The sequence below is a fragment of the Budorcas taxicolor genome, chromosome 3, assembly GCF_023091745.1.
Source record: "Budorcas taxicolor isolate Tak-1 chromosome 3, Takin1.1, whole genome shotgun sequence".
Lineage (NCBI taxonomy): Eukaryota > Metazoa > Chordata > Mammalia > Artiodactyla > Bovidae > Budorcas > Budorcas taxicolor.
The window spans coordinates 35,340,472-35,352,839 of record NC_068912.1 but is presented as its reverse complement, the minus strand read 5'-3'; the positions used below and the strand labels follow the sequence as shown (position 1 = coordinate 35,352,839).

The 12,368-nt window shown below is 37.8% G+C and overlaps 1 protein-coding gene across 1 annotated transcript in view; it reads right to left on the bottom strand.

Annotated features, from left to right (window-relative positions):
• LOC128045027 (calcium-binding mitochondrial carrier protein SCaMC-1-like) overlaps nucleotides 1-12,368 on the bottom strand; it is an 80,414-nt gene that overhangs the window by 42,154 nt on the left and 25,892 nt on the right. Inside the window, exon 4 of the mRNA XM_052637487.1 lies at nucleotides 3,804-3,915. Coding sequence (XP_052493447.1) covers nucleotides 3,804-3,915 — 112 coding nt within the window. The remainder of the gene's footprint in view (nucleotides 1-3,803; nucleotides 3,916-12,368) is intronic.

The following is a 12,368-nucleotide window of genomic DNA, read 5'->3' as shown; positions in this document are numbered from 1 at the left end:
CATTTTTTCTAACCACAGTGCTATGAGATTAGAAATTAATTACAAGAAAAAACTGTAAAAAACACAAATACATGGAGGCTAAACAATATGTTACTAAACAATCAATAGATCACTGAAGAAATTGAAGAAGAAATTTAAAAAATACCTAGAGACAAATGACAAGGAAAACCTCAGAACCCAAAACCCACGGGACACAGCAAAGGCACTTCTAAGAAGGAAGTTTATAACAGAACAATCTTACCTTAGGAAACAAGAAAACTCTCAAATGAACAACCTAATCTAAAACTAAAAGCTAGTTCTTTGAAAAGATAAACAACATTGATAAACCTTTAGCCAGATTCAGCAAGAAAAAAGCTTTTGACAAAACTCAACACCTATTTCTGATAAAAAAAAAACTCTCCAGAAAGTGGAAATAGAGGAAACAAACTTCAACATAATAAAGACCACAAACAACAAACTCACAGCTAACATCATTCTCAGCAGTGAAAAACTGAAAGCATTTCCTCTAAGATCAAGAGCAGGACAAGAATATCCATTCTCACCACTTTTATTCAACAGAGTTTTGGATGTCCTATTCATGGCAATCAGAAAGGAAAATGAAACAAAAGGAATCCAAATTGGAAAATAAGAAGTTAAACTGATACTGTTTGCAAATGACATGATACTACACATAGAACATCTTAAAGATGCTGCCAGAAAACTACTAGAGCTCATCAATAAATTTGGTAAAGTTGCTGGATAAAAAAAGTTGAATTCCTATACACTGGCAACAAAAGTGGAGAAGGCAATGGCACCCCACTCCAGTACTCTTGCCTGGAAAATCCCATGGACCAAGGAGCCTGGTGGGCTACAGTCCATGAGGTCACTGAGAGTCGGACACGACTGAGCGACTTCACTTACACTTTTCACTTTCCTGCATTGGAGAAGGAAATGGCAACCCACTCCAGTGTTCTTGCCTGGAGAATCCCAGGGACAGGGGAGCCTGGTGGGCTGCCATCTATGGGGTCACACAGAGTTGGACATGACTGAAGCGACTTAGCAGCAGCAGCAGCAGCAGCAGCAGCAGCACAAAAGATCAGAAAGAGAAACTAAGAAAACAAGCCCATGTTACATCACATCAAAAAGAATAAAATATCTAGGAATACATCTACCTAAAGAGGCAAAAAAGATATGTACTCTGAAAACTATAAGATGCTGATAAAATAAATCAAAGTTGACAAAAACAGAGAGAAAAACCATGTTCTTGGGCTGGAAGAATAAATATTGTCAAAATGATTATACTACCCAAAGCAATCTACAGATTCAGTGCAATCTCTATCAAATCCCCAGAGGTATTTTTCACAGAATTGAACAAAAATCTTTTTAATCTGTATGGTAACACAAAAGACCCCAAATAGCCAAAGCACTCTAGAGAGAGTAAAACAGAGCTGGGGGAATCAGGCTCCCTGACTCAAACTATACTACAAGGCTACAGTCATCAAAACAGTATGGTGCTGGTACAAAAACAGAAATACAGATCAATGGGACAGGATGGGAAGTCCAGAGATAAAGCCATGCACCTCCGGTCAACCAATCTATGACAAACAAGGAAAGAATATAAAATGGAGAAAAGACAGTCTCTTCAACAAGGGGTGCTAGGAAAACTAGACAGATATATATAAAAGAATGAACTCAGAACAACATACACAAAAATAAACTCAAAATGGAAGCCTGGATACTATAAAATCTTAGAGAAAAAACAGGCAGAACACTCTCTGATATAAATTGCAGCAATATCTCTCCTGATCCACCTCTTAGACTAGAGAAAACAAGAACAAAATAAAATGGGACCTAATTAAACTTAAAAACTTGCACAGCAAAATGAAAAGATAATCCACAGAATGGGAGAAAATATTTGCAAATAATGCAACAGATAAGGGATTAATCTCCAAAATATACAAACAGCTCATGCAGCTCAATATCCCCCCCCCAAAAAAAAATTTGACAGAAGATCTAAATAGACATTTCTGTAAAGAAGACACACAGATGGCCAAAAAGCACATGAAAAGATAATATCACTAATTATTATAGAAATGCAAATCAAAACTACAGTGAGGTATCACCTCACACTTGGTTAGAATGGTCATCATTAAAACATCTACAAACAATAAATGGTGGAGAGGGTGTGGAGAAAAGGGAACTCTTCTGTACTGTTGGCTGGAATGTAAATTGGTACAGCCACTAAGGAGGTTCCTTTAAAAACTAAAAATAGAGCTTACGTATGATCTGGCAACCCCACTCCTGGCCATATACCTGGACAAAAATCATACTTTGAAAAGATATTCACTGCATCATTATTCACAACAGCCAAGACACGGAAGCAATTAAAATGTCTATTGATGAGGAATGCATAAAGAAAATGTGGGAAATATATATATATATTATACATATTATTGTATTATATATATATAATACAATAAAATATTACTCAGCCATAATAAAAAGAATGAAATAATGTCATTTGCAGCAACATGGATGAACCTGGAAGGCATGATGCTTTGTGAGATAAGTCAGAAAAAGAAAGCAAATACTGTATATTATCACTTATATGTGCAATCTCTTACTAGGGGAATGGATAAGGAAAATGTATTCAATGTGTACTATGCCATAGTTAGAAGTAATAAACTAGATGAACACATAACAATAATAATGTCTTAAAATCATAACAAGTATAAAACAAGAAATAAGATGTGAACTTTAGCACAATACTATCTATGTAAAGTTAAAACACACATGAAACATTATATGATTTTTAAGAATATAGATTCAAGAATACAAATGGAAAACATGCCTATCACAATAAATAACATTTTGAACACATATATTACCTGCTGAACTCTTTTCTAAATATACTAATGTACTAATTTAATTCTCAAAACTCTAACCATTATTATCCCCAATATATAAATAAGGAAATTGAGGCACAGAGGGATTATATAGCTAGTGGGTGCAGATGTGGGGTTTAAACCTTGGCAATCAGACATCAAAGGCTATGCTCTTAGTCTTCCCCAAAATGTACGTGAAGAGGAGGCATAAAATTACAAGGGTGGGTGCAAATATTATACCCTGAAAAATGACTGACTTAACTCCCTGTGGGCTTCCCTAGTGGCTCAGATGGTAAAGAATCCTCCAGCAATGCAGGAGACCTGGGTTTGATCCCCTGGAGGAGGAAAAGGCATCCCACTCCACTATTCTTGCCTGGAGAATCCCCAAGGTCAGGGGAGCCTGGCAGGCTACAGCCCATGGGGTTGCATAGAGTTGGACACAACAACGCGACTAAGCACATAACTCCCTGTACTGAGATCTAAAAAAGAAAAACAGCTTATTACTAAATCTCATTTGTTCCTCACAACTCTTAACCAAATACTTATATTAAAGTGGCAGACAGATTATGTAGCTGATTCTTTCTGATTCTAAAATTTTGAATCTTAATCTTTAACTTTAAATTTTCTATGACAGAAGGCCGAATTGAGTACACTGTATCTGTGAGAAAAAGAAGGGTGTACTATTTTTCCACTTTTCTAGGACAATTAACTGTATAAGAGTCATTTATTCTCAACACAAAGTGGGCCTTTTCAGCAGATGGATATCTATATTAAGTTCTAGGTTTTAGCAAACAAAGTTATTGTGATAGCTATGTTTGCACACTTTTTGCTAAGAGTACTGTTAACTTTAGACAGTGAGGTCTAAAGAGATTATGTGATCATAAGAGATAAGACATTTATGGCAAAATAAAAATAGAGCAAAATACAAAGTAATCTTACAGTAGAACGCTTCCAGAAATGAGCAATTTCATCGATATTTTTTGCAGGATGAAGCAAGAAGTAGTTCTTCCATTCATCCCAATCTACTGTCATTGTTCCATCTCTATCAATGCTGAAATACAAAAAGTATTTATAACAAAGTTAGCAACATTATAAAAATTAATTAAACATTTCCTACATATTTATTGTAGAAGCCACTACTTTGGGCTTCATCAATTTTCCTATCTTTAATAAAAGTTTATTTTTTGGAATAGTTTAAGACTTTCAGAAAATCTTAGAGAGTATTCCTCGAGATTCATTGTACAATCTATTATGATAGTACTGAGAGTTCCCACATATCCCCACATCCAGTTTCCCCTAATGGTAATACTTCATATTATTATGATGTATTTGTTACAATTAATAAACCAATGTTGATATATTATTATTATTAACCTAAGTTCAGGCTTTAGTTCCTTTAATGTCCTTTTTTGTTTTAGGGTCCCACTTGAGATACCACAAGCCATTTGGTCATTATATCTCTTTAAGACTTTCTTGGCTATGAAAGTTTCTCAGATTTTCATTGTTTTTGATAACGTTAATAGTTTCAGGGTATGCTGATCCAGATATTTTTTAGAATATTCCTCTAATGGAATTTATTCTGTATTTCTTTTTAATTATTTACTTGTATGTGTTTCTCTCATACTTGCCTATGATCTTTCAAAAGGAAAGACAATTTCTAAGTCACTTCTACATCTTTAGCACTAAGTACTCAATGTTGAATGAATAAATAAATGAATACAATGGACTGAGGTTTAACTTTATACCTTTTGACTCTCTCTGGTAGTATTTTTCCCCTGACCATCTCCTTTAACTCAATTCTATAATAACCTACAATCAAGCTATCCTGTCAATCCTTTTAAAAATGTTTTATTGTAAATAACCTTACTTCTTGTTTAATTGTATGAAGGTTAGAGAACATATTTTACATGATTCAAATTCTATTTAGTTTTTCACATTTCCTTTATGACCCACCATATGGTCAATTCTTGTGAATTTTCTATGGGTCCTTAAAATAATACATACCCTGTAGCTTTTGAGTACAATATTCTAGTTATGCTTGTTAGGTAAAGACTGATGGTGTTGATGGTGGTGGTTTAGTCACCAAGTCATGTCCAACTCTTGTGACCCCATAGACTGTAGCCCACCATGCTTCTCTATCCATGGGATTTCCCAGTGGTATTATTGAAATCTTCTATTTTTACTGATATTTTCCTGTGTGCTGGTACTATTATTGAGAAATGTGCAATAAACTTTCTTACTACAAGCACTGATTCATCTTGCTTCATAAATTTAAGACTACGTTTTTAGATCCATACATACTTAGAATTGTTATATATTCTAGGTGAATTAAATCTCTAATAGTTATAAAATGCTCTTTTAAGTTTTGTAATGAGTTTTGCCTTTGCCATTCTTTTTTCTTAAACAAAAGGAGATGTTAGCAACATTAATAAGATAGCAGAGTAGAAGGTACTAGCCTTCCTTCCCCAACAAGAAAACTATAGTTAGACAGCTATCCAGAAATAAGAAGATCCCTGGAAAGGTTCAAGAATCTAATTAAGAAACTATAACAACATGGTGGAGTAAAAAAAAAGTGGAGAATGGTCACACAGAAACAATCACTGATGAGGCTCACTTAGCTGATATGTGTGGAGACGACAAGAAACAAAGAAGGGTGAGGGTTGACCTCAACCACGTGGCAGGTGTCATCATGGTCTCCAGTGGCCTGCTCTATGGAGGGCCCCCTGAGGACTTCAACAGGCCCCACAATGGCCATAGATTCCCCACAGCTTTCAGAGTGAAGGAACCTGAAGTGGCATCAGTACAGACCCCAGAGCTCCACAGAGAACACTGGCAGCTTTTGCCGCCAAAGTAAACAACAGATGTTGCTGCCGTGGATGCACTGGAGAGGAAGATGCTGTGCACCCTCACCAGAGGGAGCCAATATTGCACCATTCTGGGACCAGGCCTGTCGCTGCCATAATCCCTGAGCCCTGGCTGCACCCCCATGCACCCACACTTCAGGCCCCAGCAGCACGGCTGCTCTAGCACACATGTGTTCAGACCCCTGCTCTGTGGCTGCTTGGTTCACACCTGCATCTCAATCACCAGAGCCACTGTGACTACAGGCTAGTTAGTGCCTTGGACCCCAGAGCCACAGTCACTGTACAAGAGCCTGCACTTCAATCCCCAGCTCTGCGGCTTCTCCATGCATGGTTGCACCTCAGATATTGAAGGCACTGCCAGGGAAAAATAGCCAGCATGCTGAACCTTGGAACTACAGTCAATCCATGAGTATCTGTGCTCCAGACCCTGGGTCAAAGGCTGTTCCACAGGTACCCACACATCAGTACCTCTGCCATCACAGGGGACCTTGCAAGCTGGATCCAGCACCATGACTGATCCCCTCAGCCAGGACAGCTCCATTGGAGACAAGGAGATCAAGAGGTTTCCAGACAACTTGAGCATCAAAAACTCCAACAGTCCTCATCACATTACAGACCTCTACAGCCTTGGCCATTGAGGATCCTGGTAATATTCACTGATGCCAATGTCAGCTGACAGAGTTGCACAGAAATTATATCACTGGGCTTTTCATACAATCAGAACCGCCACACACCCCCCACTTGGCACCCTTGTACCTACCCACAAGTGAAGGTATTTCCCCACCAAAACCACTCTGAAAAGTCTGAAAGTTCAGACTTCAGACTCCATCAAATGTGCATATATTAATTCAAGGATACAAGAAACATGAAAAATCAAGAAAACATGACACTCACAAAAGAACACAATACTTTTCAGTTCAGTTCAGTTCAGTCGCTCAGTCGTGTCCGACTCTTTGCGACCCCATGAATAGCAGCACACCAGGCCTCCCTGTCCATCACCAACTCCCAGAGTCCACCCAAACCCATGTCCATTGAGTTGATGAAGCCATCCAGCCATCTCATCTTCTGTCGTCACCTTCTCCTCCTGCCCTCAAACCCTCCCAGCATCAGGGTCTTTTCCAATGAGTCAACTCTTCACATGAGGTGGCAAAGTATTGGAGTTTCAGCCTCAGTATCAGTCCTTCCAGTGAACACCCAGGACTGGTCTCCTTTAGGATGGACTGGTTGGATCTCCTTGTCCAAGGGATTCGTAAGAGTCTTCTCCAGCACCACAGTTAAAAAGCATCAATTCTTTGGCGCTTAGCTTTCTTAACAGTCCAACTCTCACATCCATAAATGACCACTGGAAAAACCATAGCCTTGACTAGATGGACCTTTGTTGGCAAAGTAATATCTCTGCTTTTTAATATGCTATCTAGGTTGGTCATAACTTTTCTTCCAAGGAGGAAGCGTCTTTTACTTTCATGGCTGCAATCACTATCTGTAGTGATTCTGGAGCCCAGAAAAATAAAGTTTGATACTGTTTCCACTGTTTACCCATCTATTTCCCATGAAGTGATGCGACCAGATGCCATGATCTTAGTTTTCTGAATGTTGAGCTTTAAGCCAACTTTTTCACTCTCCTCTTTCACTTTCATCAAGAGGCTCTTTAGTTTTTCTTCACTTTCTGCCGTAAGAGGGGTGTCCTCTGCATAACTGAGGTTATTGATATTTCTCCTGGCAATCTTGATTCCAGCTTGTGCTTCATCCAGCCCAGTGTTTCCCATGATGTACTCTGCATATAAGTTAAATAAGCAGGGTGACAATATACAGCCTTGACTTACTCCTTTTCCTATTTGGAACCAGTCTGTTGTTCCATGTCCAGTTCTAACTGTTGCTTCCTGACCTGCATATAGGTTTCTCAGGAGGCAGGTCAGGTGGTCTGGTATTCCCATCTCTTTCAGAATTTTCCACAGTTTATTGTGATCCACACAGTCAAAGGCTTTGGCATAGTCAATAAGGCAGAGATGGATGTTTTTCTGGAACTCTCTTGCTTTTTCCATGATCCAGCGGATGTTGGCAATTTGATCTCTGGTTCCTCTGCCTTTTCTAAAACCAGCTTGAACATTTGGAAGTTCACAGTTCATGTATTGCTGAAGCCTGGCTTGGAGAATTTTGAGCATTACTGTACTAGTGTGTGAGATGAGTACAATTGTGTGGTAGTTTGAGCATTCTTTGGCATTGCCTTTCTTTGGGATTGGAATGAAAACTGACCTTTTCAAGTCCTGTGGCCACTGCTGAGTTTTCCAAATTTGCTGGCATATTGAGTGCAGCACTTTCACAGCATCATCGTCCAGGATTTGAAATAGCTCCACTGGAATTCTATCACCTCCACTAGCTTTGTTCGTAGTGATGCTTTCTAAGGCCCACTTGACTTCACATTCCAGAATGTTGGCTCTAGGTGAGTGATCACACCATCATGATTATCTGGGTCATGAAGATCTTTTTTGTACATTTCTTCTGTGTATTCTTGCCACCTCTTCTTAATATCTTCTACATCTATTAGGTCCACACCATTTCTGTCCTTTATCGAGCCCATCTTTGCATGAAATGTTCCCTTGAGTTTCTCTAATTTTCTTGAAGAGATCTCTGATTTTTCAGTAACTGATCTCAAAGAAATGGAGGTCTAAAAATTGACAACAAATTCAAAATAATTGTTTTAAGGAAGTTAAGCAAGTTAGAACACAGATAGATAACTCAATGAAATCAGGAAAAGAAACACATGGACAAGATGAGAAGTTCAACAGAAAGACAGAACTCATAAAAAAAGAATCAAAGAGAAGCTCTGGAGCTGAAGATACAATGAATGAAATGAAAAATGCAATACAGAATACCAACAACAGACTTAAGAAGGATAAAGAATCAGTGAACTCAAACACAGATCATTTGAAATTATCCTGTCAGAGAAGAATAAAAGAAAAAATGAAAAACATCTATATGAATTATGGACCCCATCAAGAAAAACAATATACACATTATGGGTGTCTGAGAAGGAAGGAGTGTGAAAAGGGGCTGCTGCTGCTGCTGCTGCTAAGTCGCTTCAGTCATGTTTGACTCTGTGCGACCCCATAGATGGCAGCCCACTAGGCTCCTCGGTCTCTCGGATTCTCCAGGCAAGAATACTGGAGTGGGTTGCCATTTCCTTCTCCAATGCATTAAAGTGAAAAGTGAAAGTGAAGTCGCTCAGTCGTGCCCGACTCTTAGTGACCCCATGGACTGCAGCCTACCAGGATTCTCCGTCCATGGTATTTTCCAGGCAAGAGTACTGCAGTGGGTTGCCATTGCCTTCTCCAAAAGGGGCAGAAAGCGTCTTTAAAAAAAAAAAAAAGGCTGAAAATTTCCCCCAGATTTTAGGAGGCTTCCTTGATAGCTCAGTAGGTAAAGAATCTGTCTGCAATGCAGGAGACCCCAGTTCATTTCCTGGGTCAGGAAGATCTGCTGGAGAAGGGATAGGCTATCCACTCCAGTATTCTCGGACTTCCCTTGTGGCTCAGCTGGTAAAGAATCTGCTTGCAATGCAGGAGACCTGGGTTGGGAAGATCCCCTGGAGAAACAAAAGGCTACCCACTCCAATATTCTGGCCTGGAGAATTCCATGGACTGTATAGTCCGTGGGGTCGCAAACAGTCAGACATAACTGAGCGACTTTCACTTTCACTTTTTCATGAACATCTAAGTACATGAAACTCAAAAGTCCCCATACCTAATGAGGACTTCTCCAAGACACATTATACTAAAATTGTCATAAGTCAGAGACAAAAATTGTCACAGAGAGAATTTTGAAAGCAGCAAGAGAAACAAAATTTTCTTCATACAAGGTAACTTCCCTGAGGCTATCAGCAGACTCCTAAGCAGTTATCTTACAGTTTAGGAGAGAGTGGGATTAAGAAGATATAGTTTCCCAGGCAAACAAAACCTGAAAGAGTTCATCACCCCCAGTCTTGCCTCACCAGAAATACTAAGTGGAATTCTTTAAGTTGAAATGGAAGAACACTAATTCCTATCATGAAAACATATGAAAGAATAACACTATCTGGTGAAGGTACATCAGATTGAGAATACTCTAGTAGTGTAATGGTATTGTATACATCACTTAACTCTAGCATAAAGGATAAAAGACAAAAGTATTAAAAATAACTATAGCTATAATAATTTCCTAATGGGTACACAATATTAAAAAACATACTAATATCAAAAATAAAATGTTGGGGACAGTAAAGGAGTTCAGTTCAGTTGCTCAGTTGTGTCCGACTCTGCAACCCCATGGACTGCAGCATGCTACACTTCCCTGTCCATCACCAACTTCTGAAGCTTATCCAAACTCAAGTCCATTGAGTTGGTGATGCCATTCAATCATCTCATCCTCTGTTGTCCCCTTCTCCTCCTGCCTTCAGTCTTTCCCAGCATCAGGGTCTTTGCAAATGAGTCAGTTCTTCACATCAGGTGGCCAAAGTATTGGAGCTTCAGTTTCAGCATCAGTCCTTGCAATGAATATTCAGTACTGATTTACTTTAGGATTGACAGCTTTGATCTTGCAATCCAAGGGACTCTCGAGAGACTTCTCCAACACGATAGTTTGAAAGCATCAATTCTTTGGTACTCAGCTTTCTTTATGGTCCAATTCTCACATCTATACATGACTACTAGAAAAACCATAGCTCTGACTATATGGACCTTTATATGGCAAAGTAATATTTCTGCTTTTTAATGCTGTCTAATTTTGTCATAGCTTTTCTTCCAAGGAGCAAGCATCTTTTAATTTCATGGCTGCAGTCACCATCTGCAGTGATTTTGGAGCCCAAGAAAATAAGTAAAGGGGTAGAATTTGTGTATGCAAAGTTAACTTGTATTCAGCTTAAAATACTTTATAAGATGTTTTATGTAAGCTTCATGGTAATCACAAAGCAAAAAGCTATAACAGACCAGAGGAAGGAGTCAAAGCAATTACTACACAAAGTCACAAAATCAAAAAGGAAGATGGCTAGAGAAGAATAAAGGCACAAAGAAACTACAAGCCATTAAAAAACAATTAAGAAAATGATAATAGTAAGTCCTTACTTATCAATGATTAAATTCTCCAAACAAAATTCATTGAGTGGCTGAATAAACTTTAAAAACAAACACTTAACTTCCTGCTGCCTAAAAGAGACTCATTTCAGCTTTAGGGATACACATAGTCTCAAGGAGAAGGGATGGGAAAAGATAATCCATGCAGATAGAAACCAAAATAGAGCAAAGTAGGAATAACTAGAGTTTAATTCAAAAACTATAAAAAGAGACAAATAATGAGGCTATATAATAATTAAGAGGTCACTTCATTAACAGACTATAATAATTATAATATTCCTATACATTATATGAACCAAATATTGAACTAAATATATTAAGCAGATACTAATAGATCTGAAGGTAGAAACAGACAGCAATGAAACAACAGTATGAGACTTCACTCTCCCACTTTCAACAACAGATAAACCATCCAGACAGAAAATCAGTGAAGAATTAATTAACTTGAACTACACATTGGACCAAATGAACCTAAAAAACAAATACAGCAGCAGAACACATAACCTCAAGTACACATGGAACATTCTCAAGGATCAATTATGTCTTAGGTCAAGTCTCAACTTTAAGACTGAAATCATACCAAGTATCATTTCTGACAATAGTATGAAACTAGAAATCAATAACAAGAGGAAAACTGGAAAATTCACAAGTATGTAGTTATTAAATAACACTCGTGAACAACCAGTGGGTGCAGGAAGATATCAGAAGAGAAATTAAAAAGTCTTACAAAAAGTGAAAATAGAAACACAACAAGTCTTATAGCATGCTGCAAAGCGGTTCTAAGAGGGAAGCATATAGCAATAAATGTCAACATTTTTTTTAAAGAAAGATCTCAAATAAACAATCTAATTGATCCCTCAAGAAATTAGAATAGGAGAAAAAACTAAGCCCAAAGTTAGCAGAAGGGAAAAAAATAATAAAGATCAGAGCAGAAATAAATACCAAAACTCAAAACCATAGAACAAAAGATCACCAAAATTAAAAGCTTGTTTGTTTAAAAAGATAAACCAAATTGGCAAACTTTTAGCCGGACTAACTAAAAACAGAGAGAAAAGACTCAAATAAATAAAACCAGAAAAGAATTAGGAGACATTAAGACTGATGCCACAGGAATACATTGGGTTATAAGACACTACTATGAACAATTATATGCCAACTAATTGTAAAATTTAAAAGAACTGGATAAATTCCTAGAAATATACAACCTAGCAAGACTGAATCATGAAGAAACGGAAAATCTGAACAGAGGAATGACTGAACAGACTGAATCAGTAAACAAAAATGTACCAACAAAAAAAAGTGCAGTACCAGATGATAACCCTGGTAAATTCTATCATAAAGAAGGAAATCTCACCATTTGCAACAACATGGATGGACTTTAAGGGTATGATGCTAAGTAAAATAAGTCAGACAGACAAAGACAAATAGTATATGATCTCACTTATATGTGGAATCAAAAGAAAGAAAAAGAAAGGAAAGAAAAAGATCTTATAGATAGAGAAAACTTATCAGTGGTTACCAGAGGTGGAGGGGGT